Genomic DNA, 20,576 nt, shown 5'->3' on the forward strand with positions numbered 1-20,576 from the left:
AGACAGAGAGACAGAGAGGACAGAGAGAGAGAGAGACAGAGAGAGAGAGAGACAGAGAGAGAGAGAGACAGAGAGAGAGAGAGAGAGAGAGAGAGAGAGAGAGAGAGAGAGAGAGAGAGAGACAGAGAGAGAGAGAGACAGAGAGACAGAGAGACAGAGAGAGAGAGAGAGAGAGAGAGAGAGAGAGAGAGAGAGAGAGAGAGAGAGATGTTGATAGAAAAGATGTATGGCCCATCTTACCTTGGTGAAGGCAGCATCAGTCCCAGAGTCTTGTACAGGACTGTCCCCAGGATGAAAACAGGTGATCCATCCATGTCTGATGGGCAGAAGGAAATCAGTTTGGATACTGTTGGTTACAGGACAGTTTTGTTGTGGTTGTGGTTATACAGTGTCTTATGAATGGGCTGGCCATCTGAAAGATGTAATAAACCTTAATAATCTCAACAACACTACAGTACAGGGTCAAAAGATAGTCATAAACCAACATATAAGGCCACAGACCCAGACAAACTCTTAATGATGGGCTTTATTTGGAGCTATATTTGGCCATTGTGTGCAGAAAGACTTTCCAGGCAGTGAAACAAGCCACTTCATAACTTTCCTGCCAACAGCAATCAGCTAAATTGTCCTCTAAGAGAACCTAATAAAAAAGAAGGACAATGAACCATTGATAAAGGCTAAGGGATAGTCCAATGAACCATTGCCTGTAAGGCAGTGGTCACTTCAAGACGTTCCTAGTCAATCACCAAACACTTCTGTAGAAATGCCAAAAATAAAGGCTTGCACTCCTTTTATGTATTTGTGTTGTGCTGTTGGCGGGAGGTGCACATGATTCAGAAGCCCTGTTGGTGGTAGGTGCACTTGATTCAGAAGCCCTGTTGGCGGGAGGTGCACTTGATTCAGAAGCCCTGTTGGCGGGAGGTGCACTTGTTTCAGAGGCCCTGTTGGCGGGAGGTGCACTTGATTCAGAAGCCCTGTTGGGGAGGTGCACTTGATTCAGAAGCCCTGTTGGTGGGAGGTGCACTTGATTCAGAAGCCCTGTTGGGGGAGGTGCACTTGATTCAGAAGCCCTGTGGGTGGTAGGTGCACTTGATTCAGAAGCCCTGTTGGGGGAGGTGCGCTTGATTCAGAAGCCCTGTTGGTGGGAGGTGCACTTGATTCAGAAGCCCTGTTGGGGGAGGTGCACTTGATTCAGAAGCCCTGTTGGTGCTGGTGCACTTGATTCAGAAGCCCTGTATACGGGTAAGCAAAGTGTTCCCATTTTGAACCATTTCATTGTGCCTACGGCTCTCACAACCTCGGCCATACTGGCCCACATGAGATTTCATAACTCTTAAAACAATGACCAGAGAGAGACTGTCAACAGAAAATAAGTGCTTTTTTTATGAGTGAGTTCATGTCTAAGTTTATTCAGCACTGTCAACACTGTTATTATTCAACGCTATTACAAAGCAGAAAACTTGCTTCTCCTATCTTCCACTCGCGCTGCAATGAATGAGTAACGATGTGTATCGATAGCCCTGCGTTTTTATTATTATTAGCAGCTTGTCGTGTCTATTTCAATATTGAGGAATATTTCACTTTCTCTGGTCATAGGAACGACATGAATTTGTGCATGAGGCAGATGTGGTGTGACTCGAGTTTTGAAATCAGGTGAAAGACAGTGTCCCTTCTCTCTGGTCAGTTTCACCGGAGGAAAGGAAGGAGAGAGCAGGGACCGTGAGAGGAGGACCCTCTGCTGTTCTCTACCTCTCTCTGCTGAGACTAATGCAGTGTTCAAAACAAATCTCTGACTTCAGTGCATTCAAGACAACTGGGAACTCTGAAAAAACTTGGAATTCCAAGTCGGAAACTCTGGCATCTTTCTGGGGCTCCGACTTTCCGACCTGAAGAGCACTCTTTGACTTCATTTTTTCCCGAGTTCCCCCAGTTGTCTTGAAAGCACCATGACCATCAGATGCAGGTACCATCAGTCCTGTAAAATAAAATTGCAAATTATTTGCAAATTATTTACATTTATGCGAGGAACCTTCCCAACTGCTCTCATGTCACCACGCTCCTCCGCACACTCCACTGGCTTCCTGGTGAAGCTCTCATCCCCTACATGACCATGGGGCTTCCCTACGGAACAGCAAGAGGAACTGCCCCTCCCTACCTGCCTATCTCCCAATCTGCTCATCCACTACATGACCATGGGGCTTCCCTACGGAACAGCAAGAGGAACTGCCCCTCCCTACCTGCCTATCTCCCAATCTGCTCATCCACTACATGACCATGGGGCTTCCCTACGGAACAGCAAGAGGAACTGCCCCTCCCTAACTTCAGGCTATTCTCAAACCCCAACCCGAGGTCTCTTGGCCCTCCCACCCCATACGGGAGGGCAGCTCCCGCTCAGCCCAATCCAAGCTCTTCTCTGTCCTGGCACCCCAATGGTGGAACCAGCTTCCCCCTGAAGCTAGGTCAACAAAGCCCCCCCCCCCCTTCTTCTTCTCCCTCAGAGCCCCCTTGTAGCTACATTATTGTGGGGAAATGTACTTTCTATGCCTGTGATATGTGGTTGTCCCACCTAGCTATCTTGAGATGAATGCACTAACTGAAATCTAATATGTTCTGAGAAGAACAATATTGGCAGGCCAGTTATATAGCCAATATGCTGTGATAATGTATTAGGCCTACTGCAAAAACCTCATTCCTACAAAACAGTTTTTATTAAGTTAATGTTCCATTTTTTAAGTCATGTTTAAAAAGAATCTGAGTGGTAGATCTAGGCTTGCTTTCTGACTGCAAAAGTGATCTTGACTCTGCTGTAAGGCAGTGATATGGAGGCTGTCAACACCTGTTGGAGCAGTTCTCTGGATCTCTGCTCCAAATGGAACCCTATTCCCTACAGAGGGCCCTTGGGCTCTGGTTAAAAGTAGTGCCCTATATAGGGATTAGGGTGCTACTTGGGAGGCTACCTGGATAGTTCTCCTTGCTAAACTTCTTGCTAAACTACTCAGTAAGAGAGAGATGGTTTTCGCCATTGAGTTAGAAAATCAACTGCCATTTTGCCTATCATTGATACAGTCCAGACAAGACTGATTAAGCCAGTTAACCAAATTGTCTGTCACAGTCACGTACACTCGGCTCTGCACTGGCATGGCTTAAAAGGATACAAACATCAGCGGATGCTGCTGAGGGGAGGACGGCTCATAATAATGGCTGGAACGGAGCGAATGAAATGGCATCAAACACGTGGAAACCTTTTGTTTGATACCATTCCACTCCTGCTTTAAGCACTTTGAGATTGGGTTAATAAGGGAACTACAATATCTTTGGTTCTGCTTGTTTGCCAGGTCTCGTTTACACAATAATTATCATAGAGTCATGGTAGATGTTGTCGATCACTGGCGTTGCTATACTGTAGCTGGGTCATTCCTACCGTACGGTGCCTTTTCTGTCTCCAGGAAATATCACTGCTTATTTATTGTAAAATGTGGATTCCAGAAGGATTTTAATATAAGGTCAGATGTCCTTTTCCTTAAAAACACAAAAATATCTTGAAAGGGACTGTTATGCATTTTTAACACGTTTTTGTGGACGTAGGTGTTTTTGCGATGTCCCTAGGTATTATTCATCAACTTCCATGAGAAATATGTCATTGTTTTATAGTCTTAGTTAAATTTTCTCTCATAAATTATAGAGAAAATTCACAACATTTTAAAATATGTTAGATAGAGAAGTTCACCATTATGCTAGCTCAATCTTGCTCCACATTTCCACGCTGTTAGTTTCCACCCTGTTAGTTTCCACCCTGTTAGGGTTATGCACCTAACAGGTTGGAAAATGCACCTAAAAGAATAGGTGCCTGAGCTTGACCAATATGTTTTTCTGAAAATCAAACATGTCATTTTTCTGATAGAATCATATTTTTATATATATACAGTATATATACGCTTCCCCCCAAAGGTTATGATGTCCATAAGGCACAGGGTAGGAACGACCCAGCTAGTGCTTGCATTAGGAATGGAATGCTAGGTTTACAGTTGTACGCCACAAGATTCTAGAATGTTGGTCAAACTCCAGGCATTCTATTTTGATCAGTGGGGTCACATGATGGAGCAACAAAGGGGTCATTCTAGAGGAACTAACTACACATAATCAGCCATGACTACTAGACATTTGGAAATGAACCAATTTCTTACTGCACGAGTTCCAAATGCTGCTCAAAATACAGTAAAGGACATGGTTAAACACAGCCTGAAGAAGAGTCTCCTTATCCTGCTCCTGCTCCACCTCTTCTCCTCTTCCTCCTCGTCATCATCACTACCACCATATTCATATTCATCATCATCATCACCACCACCACTACCATCATCATCATCACCACTACCACCATATTCATATTCATCATCATCATCACCACCACCACCATCATCATCACCACTACCACCACCATATTAATCATCATCATCATCATCATCATCATCAACACTACCATCATCATCACTACCACCATATTCATATTCATCACCATCATCATCATGGTTGTGTTACCTGTAGACTGTGGTAGAAAGATGCCCTTGGGGATAACCACCTTGTCCTCAGAGTTCCTGGCCCAGTCCACCATGCCTTTACGTCCCTTCATAGGGAAGTTGATGTCAGTCATCACAGACACTGCCGGGAGCCTCTGGATGCTGGCCACTGAGGGTGACAAAACAAGGGAGGGAATTAGTTCGCTTAGGTTTAGTTCATGCTGCATAAAATCTTGCAGTTTACATATAGACAAGAAAGTTAAATGGATAACAAAATAATTACACCCACGAAAGGAATACATGAACAATATTATATTTTTCCATTTATGTTGTCCACACATTATCACAAAACACTATTCAATTCAATTCAAAAGGCTTTATTGACATGGGAAACGTGTACATTGCCAAAGCAAGTGAAATAGATAATAAACAAAAGTGAAATAAACAATCAGAAATAGAACAGTAAACTTTACACTCACAACGGCTTTAAAGGAACAGAGCCATTTCAAATGTCATTATGAGTGTAGCATATAGCTATGTACAGTGTTGTAACGTATCCTGTATGAGTGACAGGCAAAGGATGCTTCCTGACTGTCAAAAAGCATCTATATAGGCCTAGATGTTCTCTTGATAAAACCTCAGTGCTTTCTGAGGCTGTTGTTGCTCCACAGAATATGACTTCAGCCTCCAGACAAACTCTCAGTTCCCACCATGTTCTTGCTAACTTGTAAATAGTGTGAAGTTTAGTTCACACACTGAGTGTCAGAAAGACAGTGCTGTAGCACAGGCCTGGGTTCAAATACTATTTAATATAAGTTCAAATACTTTATATGGGTTCGATTGAGCTTGCCTGGTCTAATGAACCAATTTAAATGTCCCCAAACACTCAAAGTATTTGAAAGATTTCAATTTAGTATTTGAACTCAGGTCTGCTGGAGCATCAGTGCAATGTGAATCTCCATCACCCCATATGCTGATGGAACTCATTAACAATCAGTGCTTAATTTGAGCTGGATCCTGATGGAGCACCTCTCCATTCTGGACTGTTTTGTTCCGGAACCTACTTGTCCGGATCCAGTACCGACATGAAAAAAAAGAGACTGTTTTCAATATAAAAATGTGAATAAAAAGGGATCAGAGTTCATTCCAGTTGCCTCTTCCCTAATTCTCCTGCCCCCTAAAATAAACATAATGTGAAAACATCTATTTTCAGCCCGAACCTGATATTCTAAGAATTCATTTGTGTTGGGCCGGCCCGGGCTTATGGTTTGCACAACATTATAGGCATGTTTGAGACCAAGGCGTGGCCGGTACTGTGGTGAGAGAGAGAAGCGCACCTGTATCTCACTCAGAACTAGAATGAGATTCCTTTTCTATGATCTCTCCCTGTCTCTGCTAGACATGAGCCTGCAACTCTCATCTCTCCAGCATTGCACTTCATTTCTTTCCTTATAGAATCATAGCCATGACAAGGGTGCTGGAGGAGCTGCAGTACCTCTGATTAATTGAAATAAATTTGCCAAGTTATAGAATTACTGCTGTCAGTTCAGAAAGAAATGAAATACTGCAGAATACTACACCAGGAGTAGGCCTATAATTTAGACACAGAGGATTAAGAAGCTAAAACAAATTGCCTAGCTGTGGATTGTGTTCATGTAACCCAATCACAAAGCATATAGCCCGGGAACGCACGACAAATCTGTCAATAAACAGCATGCAGCCAGAACCAGGCTTTCACAATATTTCAAATACAATTGTGGAAAAACACAGGTCGGAAAGCAAATGGCTCCTGCCTAAAGGAAAAGACTCTAATCTGACTGTAGACCATTAAAATATTTGATAAACTTCCAAATAGGCCTACTGAGCAAACATTGTTTTACAAAGTAAAACAAGAAAGACAGGCTTTCAGCATGAGAGTATTGGCCATCGGCGGCCAGTGAGCTGTGCATCATTGGGTGAGTCAGTGAAACTGGAAAGCTTTTCTCGGACTGTCATTTCCTCCTCATATTGTACAATAAGTCTCCACACACCTAGGCCTAGGCTATTGATGGATTCAAGATGAGGTCGTTTTTATTGATATCACTTTGTCAGTCAAAGTAGCCTATCATTTCGATCAATTGTGCGGTATAAAAAAATATTATTCTAAAGTAATATAAAATGATGTACATTTGCACGAAATGTCTTTATAAAAGGCCATTCTTCCTGGACCCAAGTACAATGTTTTTGTCACGTCCTGACCATAGAAAGCTGTTATTTTCTATGGTAGAGTAGGTCAGGGCGTGACTGTTTTTTTTTTCTAGTTTAGATTTTCTATGTTGTTATGTTCTAGTTTTTGAATTTCTATGTTGTTGTTTTTTGGGATGATCTCCAATTAGAGGCAGCTGGTCATCGTTGTCTCTAATTGGAGATCATACTTAAGTAGTTGTTTTTCCCACCTGGGTTTGTGGGAGATTGTTTTTGAGTTAGTGTATGTTGCACCGCTTTGTCACGGTTTGTTGTTTTTGTATCTTGCATAGTTTCACAGTTCAATAAAATATGTGGAACGATACACACGCTGCACTTTGGTCCCATTCTTCAGACAGCCGTGACAGCTTTTCCCCATGTGACAACTTCTGTAAGGCCTCTAATCTAATCCTGTATGTCACTACACAAATGCAATGACATGCACTGCTTTATTATAATGTTCCAGTACTTCAGAGCCCCCTAAGGTCACCCCCCTCTCACAACCTCAGAGCCCCCAGGTCACCCCCCTCTCACGACCTCAGAGCCCCCCAGGTCACCCCCCTCTCACGACCTCAGAGCCCCCCAGGTCACCCCCCTCTCACGACCTCAGAGCCCCCCAGGTCACCCCCTCTCACGACCTCAGAGCAGTACCCCCTCTCACGACCTCAGAGCCCAGTGAGTCTCAGACCTCAGAGCCCCAGGTGAGTCTCACGACCTCAGAGCCCCCAGGTGACCGTCTCACGACCTCAGAGCCCCCCAGGTGAGTCTCACGACCTCAGAGCCCCCAGGTGCCCCCCCTCTCACGACCTCAGAGCCCCCGGGTAACCCCCCTCTCACGACCTCAGAGACCCCCAGGTCACCCAACTCTCACAACCTAATGTTGGAGTCTGACTTTAATGGTGGAGTCTGACTTTAATGGTGGAGTCTGACTTTAATGGTGGAGTCTGACTTTAAGGGTGGAGTCTGACTTTAAGGGTGAAGTCTGACTTTAATGGTGGAGTCTAACTTTAATGGTGGAGTCTGACTTTAATGTTGGAGTCTGACTTTAAGGGTGGAGTCTGACTTTAAGGGTGGAGTTTGACTTTAATTGTGGGAGTCTGACTTTAATGGGGAGAGTCTGACTTTTCTGACTTTAATGTTGGAGTCTGACTTTTCTGACTTTAATGGTGGAGTGGTGACTTTAATAGTGGAGACTGACTTGAATAGTAGAGTCTGACTTTAATGGTGGAGTCTGACTTTAATGGTGGAGTCTGACTTTAATGGTGGAGTCTGACTTTAATGGTGGAGTCTGACTTTAATGGTGGAGTCTGACTATAATGGTGGAGTCTGTGTATATAAACTTCCCTGCAATGACAGCTTCTCTGCCACTCCGTTTCCAATCCACTTTCAGGCTTCAGCAATCAGGTAAGATATTGTCTCTGTCTCAAATGGCACTGACAGTGCTTTGGCTAAAAGTAGTGCAATAAATAGGGAACAGGGTGCCATTTGGGATGCAAAACACTTTTGCCAGTGTATAAAATAATGTGTAATGGTTACCAGTGTTGTGTTAAGATTGAGAGTTATCCTCTCTGTCTAAAGCCAAACTTATCCCATACATTGATTATTTGGCTGAAAAGCATTACAAACCATGAAGGAAGGCATCACACACAAACTATGTTCATTTTCAGAATAAAGAATGAATACATTTCTAACTAAAATAAGATTTTATAATCTACTTACATTGTCCTCCAACAGAGGCTGAATAAAATCATATCAAAAGCTTTCATACATGACAATAGACTGTACAACACTCAGACATGACTGTAGACTGTACAAGACTCAGACATGACTGTAGACTGTAAAACACTCAGACATGACTGTAGACTGTACAACACTCAGACATGACTGTAGACTGCACAACACTCACACATGACTGTAGACTGTACAAAACTCAGACATGACTGTAGACTGCAAAACACTCAGACATGACTGTAGACTGTACAACACTCAAACATGACTGTAGACTGCACAACAATCAGACATGACTGTACAACACTCAGACATGACTGTAGACTGTACAACACTCAGACATGACTGTAGACTGTATAACACTCAGACATGACTGTAGACTGTACAACACTCAGACATGACTGTAGACTGTACAACATTCACACATGACTGTAGACTGTACAACATTCAGACATGACTGTAGACTGTACAACACTCAGACATGACTGTAGACTGTACAACACTCAGACATGACTGTAGACCGTACAACACTCAGACATGACTGTAGACTGTACAACACTCACACATGACTGTAGACTGTACAACACTCAGACATGACTGTAGACTGTACAACACTCAGACATGACTGTAGACTGTACAACACTCAGACATGACTGTAGACTGTACAACACTCAGACATGACTGTAGACTGTACAACACTCAGACATGACTGTAGACTGTACAACAATCAGACATGACTGTAGACTGTACAACACTCAGACATGACTGTAGACTGTACAACATTCACACATGACTGTAGACTGCACAACACTCAGACATGACTGTAGACTGTACAACACTCAGACATGACTGTAGACTGTACAACACTCAGACATGACTGTAGACTGCACAACAATCAGACATGACTGTAGACTGTACAACACTCAGACATGACTGTAGACTGTACAACATTCACACATGACTGTAGACTGTACAACACTCAGACATGACTGTAGACTGTACAACACTCAGACATGACTGTAGACTGTACAACACTCACACATGACTGTAGACTGTACAACACTCAGACATGACTGTAGACTGTACAACACTCAGACATGACTGTAGACTGTACAACACTCAGACATGACTGTAGACTGCACAACACTCAGACATGACTGTAGACTGTACAACACTCAGACATGACTGTAGACTGTACAACACTCAGACATGACTGTAGACTGTACAACACTCAGACATGACTGTAGACTGTACAACACTCAGACATGACTGTAGACTGTACAACACTCAGACATGACTGTAGACTGCACAACAATCAGACATGACTGTAGACTGTACAACACTTAGACATGACTGTAGACTGTACAACAATCACACATGACTGTAGACTGAAACACTCAGACATGACTGTAGACTGTACAACACTCAGACATGACTGTAGACTGTACAACACTCAGACATGACTGTAGACTGTACAACACTCACACATGACTGTAGACTGTACAACACTCAGACATGACTGTAGACTGTACAACACTCAGACATGACTGTAGACTGTACAACACTCAGACATGACTGTAGACTGTACAACACTCAGACATGACTGTAGACTGCACAACAATCAGACATGACTGTAGACTGTACAACACTCAGACATGACTGTAGACTGTACAACACTCAGACATGACTGTAGACTGTACAACACTCAGACATGACTGTACAACACTCAGACATGACTGTAGACTGTACAACACTCAGACATGACTGTAGACTGTACAACATTCACACATGACTGTAGACTGTACAACACTCAGACATGACTGTAGACTGTACAACACTCAGACATGACTGTAGACTGCACAACACTCAGACATGACTGTAGACTGTACAACACTCAGACATGACTGTAGACTGTGCAGCACTCACACATGACTGTAGACTGAACAACACTCAGACATGACTGTAGACTGTACAACACTCAGACATGACTGTAGACTGTACAAAAAACAGACATGACTGTAGACTGTACAACACTCAGACATAGACTGTACAACACTCAGACATGACTGTAGACTGTACAACACTCAGACATGACTGTAGACTGTACAACACTCAGACATGACTGTAGACTGTACAACACTCAGACATGACTGTAGACTGCACAACACTCAGACATGACTGTAGACTGCACAACACTCAGACATGACTGTAGACTGTACAACACTCAGACATGACTGTAGACTGCACAACAATCAGACATGAATGTAGACTGTACAACACTCAGACATGACTGTAGACTGTACAACACTCAGACATGACTGTAGACTGTACAACACTCAGACATGGACTGTACAACACTCAGACATGACTGTAGACTGTACAACACTCAGACATGACTGTAGACTGTACAACATTCACACATGACTGTAGACTGCACAACACTCAGACATGACTGTAGACTGTACAACACTCAGACATGACTGTAGATTGTACAACACTCAGACATGACTGTAGACTGTACAACACTAAGACATGACTGTAGACTGCACAACACTCAGACATGACTGTAGACTGTACAACAATCAGACATGAATGTAGACTGCACAACACTCAGACATGACTGTAGACTGTATAACACTCAGACATGACTGTAGACTGTACAACACTCAGACATGACTGTACAACACCAGACATGACTGTAGACTGTACAACACTCAGACATGACTGTAGACTGTACAACATTCACACATGACTGTAGACTGCACAACACTCAGACATGACTGTAGACTGTACAACACTCAGACATGACTGTAGACTGCACAACACTCAGACATGACTGTAGACTGTACAACACTCAGACATGACTGTAGACTGTACAGCATTCACACATGACTGTAGACTGTACAACACTCAGACATGACTGTAGACTGTACAACACTCAGACATGACTGTAGACTGTACAAAAATCAGACATGACTGTAGACTGCACAACACTCAGACATGGACTGTACAACACTCAGACATGACTGTAGACTGTACAACACTCAGACATGACTGTAGACTGTACAACACTCAGACATGCGTAGACTGTACAACACTCAGACATGACTGTAGACTGCACAACACTCAGACATGACTGTAGACTGTACAACAATCAGACATGACTGTAGACTGTACAACACTCAGACATGACTGTAGACTGCACAACACTCAGACATGACTGTAGACTGTACAACACTCAGACATGACTGTAGACTGTACAACACTCAGACATGACTGTAGACTGTACAACACTCAGACATGACTGTAGACTGTACAACACTCAGACATGACTGTAGACTGTACAACATTCAGACATGACTGTAGACTGTACAACACTCAGACATGACTGTAGACTGTACAACACTCAGACATGACTGTAGACTGTACAACACTCAGACATGACTGTAGACTGCACAACACTCAGACATGACTGTAGACTGTACAACACTCAGACATGACTGTAGACTGTACAGCACTCAGACATGACTGTAGACTGTACAACACTCAGACATGACTGTAGACTGTACAACACTCAGACATGACTGTAGACTGTGCAGCATTCACACATGACTGTAGACTGAACAACACTCAGACATGACTGTAGACTGTACAACACTCAGACATGACTGTAGACTGTACAAAAACCAGACATGACTGTAGACTGCACAACACTCAGACATGACTGTACAACACTCAGACATGACTGTAGACTGTACAACACTAAGACATGACTGTAGACTGTACAACACTCAGACATGACTGTAGACTGTACAACACTCAGACATGACTGTAGACTGCACAACACTCAGACATGACTGTAGACTGCACAACACTCAGACATGACTGTAGACTGCACAACACTCAGACATGACTGTAGACTGCACAACAATCAGACATGACTGTAGACTGTACAACACTCAGACATGACTGTAGACCTGTACAACACTCAGACATGACTGTAGACTGTACAACACTCAGACATGACTGTACTGACAACACTCAGACATGACTGTAGACTGTACAACACTCAGACATGACTGTAGACTGTACAACACTCACACATGACTGTAGACTGCACAACACTCAGACATGACTGTAGACTGTACAACACTCAGACATGACTGTAGACTGTACAACACTCAGACATGACTGTAGACTGTACAACACTCAGACATGACTGTAGACTGTACAACACTCAGACATGACTGTAGACTGCACAACAATCAGACATGAATGTAGACTGTACAACACTCAGACATGACTGTAGACTGTACAACACTCAGACATGACTGTAGACTGTACAACACTCAGACATGACTGTACAACACTCAGACATGACTGTGGACTGTACAACACTCAGACATGACTGTAGACTGTACAACATTCACACATGACTGTAGACTGTACAACACTCAGACATGACTGTAGACTGTACAACACTCAGACATGACTGTAGACTGCACAACACTCAGACATGACTGTAGACTGTACCACACTCAGACATGACTGTAGACTGTACAACACTCAGACATGACTGTAGACTGTACAACACTCAGACATGACTGTAGACTGTACAACACTCAGACATGACTGTAGACTGTACAACACTCAGACATGACTGTAGACTGCACAACACTCAGACATGACTGTAACTGTACAACACTCAGACATGACTGTAGACTGCACAACACTCAGACATGACTGTAGACTGTACAACACTCAGACATGACTGTAGACTGTACAACACTCAGACATGACTGTAGACTGCACAACAATCAGACATGACTGTAGACTGTACAACACTTGGACATGACTGTAGACTGTACAACACTCAGACATGACTGTAGACTGTACAACACTCAGACATGACTGTACAACACTCAGACATGACTGTAGACTGTACAACACTCAGACATGACTGTAGACTGTACAACACTCAGACATGACTGTACAACACTCAGACATGACTGTAGACTGAACAACACTCAGACATGACTGTAGACTGTACAACATTCACACATGACTGTAGACTGTACAACACTCAGACATGACTGTAGACTGCACAACACTCAGACATGACTGTAGACTGCACAACACTCAGACATGACTGTAGACTGTACAACACTCAGACATGACTGTAGACTGTACAGCATTCACACATGACTGTAGACTGAACAACACTCAGACATGACTGTAGACTGTACAACACTCAGACATGACTGTAGACTGTACAAAAAACAGACATGACTGTAGACTGCACAACACTCAGACATGACTGTACAACACTCAGACATGACTGTAGACTGTACAACACTCAGACATGACTGTAGATTGTACAACACTCAGACATGACTCTAGACTGTACAACACTCAGACATGACTGTAGACTGCACAACACTCAGACATGACTGTAGACTGCACAACAATCAGACATGAATGTAGACTGCACAACACTCAGACATGACTGTAGACTGTATAACACTCAGACATGACTGTAGACTGTACAACGCTCAGACATGACTGTTCAACACTCAGACATGACTGTAGACTGTACAACACTCAGACATGACTGTAGACTGTACAACACTCAGACATGACTGTAGACTGTACAACATTCACACATGACTGTAGACTGTACAACACTCAGACATGACTGTAGACTGCACAACACTCAGACATGACTGTAGACTGCACAACACTCAGACATGACTGTAGACTGTACAACACTCAGACATGACTGTAGACTGTACAACATTCACACATGACTGTAGACTGAACAACACTCAGACATGACTGTAGACTGTACAACACTCAGACATGACTGTAGACTGTACAACACACAGACATGACTGTAGACTGCACAACACTCAGACATGACTGTACAACACTCAGACATGACTGTAGACTTTACAATACTCACACATGACTGTAGACTGCACAACACTCAGACATGACTGTAGACTGTACAACACTCAGACATGACTGTAGACTGTACAACACTCAGACATGACTGTAGACTGTACAACACTCAGACATGACTGTAGACTGTACAACACTCAGACATGACTGTAGACTGCACAACACTCAGACATGACTGTAGACTGTACAACACTCAGACATGACTGTAGACTGCACAACACTCAGACATGACTGTAGACTGTACAACACTCAGACATGACTGTAGACTGCATAACACTCAGACATGACTGTAGACTGTACAACACTCAGACATGACTGTAGACTGCACAACACTCAGACATGACTGTAGACTGTACAACACTCAGACATGACTGTAGACTGTACAACACTCAGACATGACTGTAGACTGTACAACACTCAGACATGACTGTAGACTGCACAACACTCAGACATGACTGTAGACTGCACAACAATCAGACATGAATGTAGACTGCACAACACTCAGACATGACTGTAGACTGTACAACACTCCAGACATGACTGTAGACTGTACAACACTCAGACATGACTGTACAACACTCAGACATGACTGTAGACTGTACAACACTCAGACATGACTGTAGACTGTACAACACTCAGACATGACTGTAGATTGTACAACACTCAGACATGACTGTAGACTGTACAACACTCAGACATGACTGTAGACTGCACAACACTCAGACATGACTGTAGACTGCACAACAATCAGACATGAATGTAGACTGTACAACACTCAGACATGACTGTAGACTGTACAACACTCAGACATGACTGTAGACTGTACAACACTCAGACATGGGACTGTACAACACTCAGACATGACTGTAGACTGTACAACACTCAGACATGACTGTAGACTGTACAACATTCACACATGACTGTAGACTGTACAACACTCAGACATGACTGTAGACTGTACAACACTCAGACATGACTGTAGACTGCACAACACTCAGACATGACTGTAGACTGTACAACACTCAGACATGACTGTAGACTGCACAACACTCAGACATACGTAGACTGTACAACACTCAGACATGACTGTAGACTGTACAACAGTCACACATGACTGTAGACTGCACAACACTCAGACATGACTGTAGACTGTACAACACTCAGACATGACTGTAGACTGTACAACACTCAGACATGACTGTAGACTGTACAACACTCAGACATGACTGTAGACTGTACAACACTCAGACATGACTGTAGACTGTACAACACTCAGACATGACTGTAGACTGCACAACACTCAGACATGACTGTAGACTGTACAACACTCAGACATGACTGTAGACTGTACAACACTCAGACATGACTGTAGACTGTACAACACTCAGACATGACTGTAGACTGTACAACACTCAGACATGACTGTAGACTGCACAACACTCAGACATGACTGTAGACTGTACAACACTCAGACATGACTGTAGACTGTACAACACTCAGACATGACTGTAGACTGAGCAACAATCAGACATGACTGTAGACTGTACAACACTCAGACATGACTGTAGACTGCACAACACTCAGACATGACTGTAGACTGTACAACACTCAGACAAGACTGTAGACTGTTCAACAATCAGACATGACTGTAGACTGTACAACACTCAGACATGACTGTAGACTGTACAACACTCAGACATGACTGTAGACTGTACAACACTCAGACATGGGACTGTACAACACTCAGACATATGTAGACTGTACAACACTCAGACATGACTGTAGACTGTACAACACTCAGACATGACTGTAGACTGTACAACACTCAGACATGACTGTAGACTGTACAACACTCAGACATGACTGTAGACTGCACAACACTCAGACATGACTGTAGACTGTACAACACTCAGACATGACTGTAGACTGTACAACACTCAGACATGACTGTAGACTGTACAGGGCGGAAATCCCGAGGGGGATGGGGGGACACGACCCCCATCCTGGGAAATATATGATTTGTCCCCCCAATATATCACTGAAACATAACTATGTAATTTAAATAATATTAATAATACGCAATGAAAGCAATTGTGCTGATTATAGACATTTAATAACGCGTTTTTAAGTTTCAAAGATTGCAACCCCCACCCTTTGCCTCACAATGGTTTGATCCACTGCCAGTTCCTTAGTTGGCAAGGTAACAGAGGGTCGTATCTACTGTCTGAAAGGCACTCAATGCACGTAACTGACGTGAGGTTAATCCAGTCAATCGCGCGCACACTAGCTGAATATGCAGAGCTAGCGCGCAAATATAACTATTAAGCTAGCTAGTACCTATTCCATTTATGTGGCATCGTCAAAGATGGAATCAGCATGCAGATGATGTAAGATAGTGCTTCAAAGTCCCTGTGATAAGGTTAGCGATAAACTGAAATCCAAACTGAATAGAACTACACTCTCTTCTACCATTGTCTTAAATATATTTAATGGTCTCGCTTGCGAAAGCTAAATTGTTCGCAAGTGAACTTTTATTTATTTATTTATTTATTTTATTTCACCTTTATTTAACCTGGGTAGCAAAGATTATAGCAAACACCACTGAAACTGAATTGGTGCTCGCTAGCTTTGCAAATTCAGCTATTGTTGGAAGCCAGCCAATATGAAACAAACTACTAAAATTACAAAAAGGTTGCAGCATATGTTGTGTAAATGGTGAACTCATACAGCTGTCAACTCTTGTCATTTTAATCCGTTTCACATTGCTAGCTACCTTTTAGATCGAAGCCCAAATAGAATGATTGAAGATGATAGAAGCCCATATCCTACTGTAAATAACCTACACACTGTGTGTGTAGCCAGCCAGACAGCCAGCCAGGTAGAAAAATGGCAGAAAAATAAAAGACGGACATCAGAGTATTTTTCAATACACCAAAACCCATAGTAAGAACCCTAGTAGCCTAATATCTCAAAGACTAGACCACTCTCAACTTAAACTGGTGACTGAACTAAGATTTGTTAAAATGCAATGGTATTGCTGTTATGATTAGTTGTGTAGTTTTGGGTACCGGTAGTTAGGAGTAACGGCAAACACCTTATTTCTTTGGTTCCTCAATATACATTTACCCTATTACAATGTAGGCTATGTGTTACAGCACTACTTTTGGTGTCCCCCTCAGGAATTGCGCTTGAGAAAATTTCATGTAATTGTCCCCTCCAAAGTTGATATCAGATTTTCGCCCCTGAGACTGTACAACAATCAGACATGACTGTAGACTGTACAACACTCAGACATGACTGTAGACTGTACAACATTCACACATGACTGAAGACTGTACAACACTCAGACATGACTGTAGACTGTACAACACTCAGACATGACTGTAGACTGTACAACACTCAGACATGTGACTGTACAACACTCAGACATGACTGTAGACTGTACAACACTCACACATGACTGTAGACTGTACAACACTCAGACATGACTGTAGACTGTACAACACTCAGACATGACTGTAGACTGTACAACACTCAGACATGACTGTAGACTGCACAACACTCAGACATGACTGTAGACTGTACAACACTCAGACATGACTGTAGACTGCACAACACTCAGACATGACTGTAGACTGCACAACACTCAGACATGACTGTACAACACTCAGACATGACTGTAGACTGTACAACACTCACACATGACTGTAGACTGTACAACACTCAGACATGACTGTAGACTGTACAACACTCAGACATGACTGTAGACTGTACAACACTCAGACATGACTGTAGACTGCACAACACTCAGACATGACTGTAGACTGTACAACACTCAGACATGACTGTAGACTGTACAACACTCAGACATGACTGTAGACTGTACAACACTCAGACATGGGACTGTACAACACTCAGACATGACTGTAGACTGTACAACATTCACACATGACTGTAGACTGTACAACACTCAGACATGACTGTAGACTGTACAACACTCAGACATGACTGTAGACTGTACAACACTCAGACATGACTGTAGACTGTACAACACTCAGACATGACTGTAGACTGTACAACACTCAGACATGACTGTAGACTGCACAACACTCAGACATGACTGTAGACTGTACAACACTCAGACATGACTGTAGACTGTACAACACTCAGACATGACTGTAGACTGTACAACACTCAGAAATGACTGTAGACTGTACAACACTCAGACATGACTGTAGACTGTACAACATTCACGCATGACTGTAGACTGTACAACACTCAGACATGACTGTAGACTTTATAAAACTCAGACATGACTGTGGACTGTACAACACTCAGACATGACTGTAGATTGTACAACAGTCACACATGACTGTAGACTGCACAACACTCAGACATGACTGTAGACTGTACAACACTCAGACATGATTGTAGACTGCACAACACTCAGACATGACTGTAGACTGTACCACACTCAGACATGACTGTATACTGTACAACATTCAGACATGACTGTATACTGTACAACACTTAGACATGAATGTAGACTGTGCAACACTGACTAACCAAAATCAAAGATCAGATTTTAAATTGACCAAAGTTGGAGAGGTAATCTATGTCAACACCTAGTTATCATGACGCTGCATCTATGCTGTCCTAAAGAGCTAACGGTCCTAACCCTACACCAGGGGGTTGATGACATGGTTCAAGCCCCAGTCCTAACCCTACACCAGGGGGTTGATGACATGGTTCAAGCCCCAGTCCTAACCCTACACCAGGGGGTTGATGACATGGTTCAAGCCCCCTTCCTAACCCTACACCAGGGGGTTGATGACATGGTTCAAGCCCCAGTCCTAACCCTACACCAGGGGGTTGATGACATGGTTCAAGCCCCAGTCCTAACCCTACACCAGGGGGTTGATGACATGGTTCAAGCCCCAGTCCTAACCCTACACCAGGGGGTTGATGACATGGTTCAAGCCCCCTTCCTAACCCTACACCAGGGGGTTGATGACAGTTCAAGCGCTGGATGGTACTACAGCCGGTGGTTGATGACATCTGGTCGTACAACAGGGGTTGATGATGGTACAACAGTCTAAGGTGGTTGATGACAGTCTGAGATGGTACTACACCAGGGGTTGGGATGGTACTACCAGTCTGATGGTATTACAGTCTGATGGTACTACAGTCTGATGGTACTATAGTCTGATGGTACTACAGTCTGATGGTATTACAGTCTGATGGTATTACAGTCTGATGGTACTACAGTCTGATGGTACTACAGTCCGATGGTACTACAGGCTGATGGTACTACAGTCTGATGGTACTACAGTCTGATGGTACTACAGTCTGGTGGTTTTACAGTCTGATGGTACTACAGTCTGATGGTACATCAATCTGATGTTAATTCAGCTCGGTGGTGCTACAGTCTGATTGTACTACAGTCTGATGGTACTACAACATGGTGGTGCTACAGTCTGATGGTACTACAACATGGTGGTTCTACAGTCTGATGGTACCATAGCATGGTGGTTCTACAGTCTGATGGTACTACAGTCTGATGGTACTACAGTCTGATGGTACCACAACATGTTGGTACTACAGTCTGATGGTACTACAGTCTGATGGTACTACAGCATGGTGGTTCTACAGTCTGATGGTACTACAGTCTGATGGTACTACAGTCTGATGGTACTACAGTCTGATGGTACTACACTCTGGTGGTTTTACAGTCTGATGGTACTACACTCTGGTGGTTTTACAGTCTGATGGTATTACACTCTGATGGTACTAAAGTCTGATGGTAATACAGTCTGATGTTACTACATTCTTATGGTACTACAGTCTGATGGTACTACAGTCTGACGGTACTACAGTCTGACGGTACTACAGTCTGATGGTACTACAGTCTGATGGTACTACACTTTGACGGTATTGCAGACTGGTGGTACTACAGTCTGATGGTACTACACTCTGGTGGTTCTACAGTCTGATGGTACTACAGTCTGATGGTACTACAGTCTGATGGTACTGCAGACTGGTGGTACTACAGTCTGATGGTACTACAGCATGGTGGTTCTACAGTCTGATGGTACTACAGTCTGATGGTACTACAGTCTGATGGTTATACAGCATGGTGGTACTACAGTC

General features: G+C 43.2%; 1 protein-coding gene across 11 annotated transcripts in view; it reads right to left on the reverse strand.

The window, feature by feature from the left end:
* Nucleotides 1-20,576, reverse strand: part of LOC106560286 (adhesion G protein-coupled receptor B3) — a 366,901-nt gene that overhangs the window by 160,754 nt on the left and 185,571 nt on the right. For all 11 annotated transcript variants that reach the window (XM_045701052.1, XM_045701056.1, XM_045701060.1 and 8 more), the window contains 2 exons: nt 4,537-4,683; nt 241-316 (listed from right to left, as the gene is read on the reverse strand). In XM_045701052.1, coding sequence (XP_045557008.1) covers nt 241-316; nt 4,537-4,683 — 223 coding nt within the window. The remainder of the gene's footprint in view (nt 1-240; nt 317-4,536; nt 4,684-20,576) is intronic.

The sequence above is a fragment of the Salmo salar genome, chromosome ssa18 (genome assembly GCF_905237065.1).
Source record: "Salmo salar chromosome ssa18, Ssal_v3.1, whole genome shotgun sequence".
NCBI classification, from domain to species: Eukaryota; Metazoa; Chordata; class Actinopteri; order Salmoniformes; family Salmonidae; genus Salmo; species Salmo salar.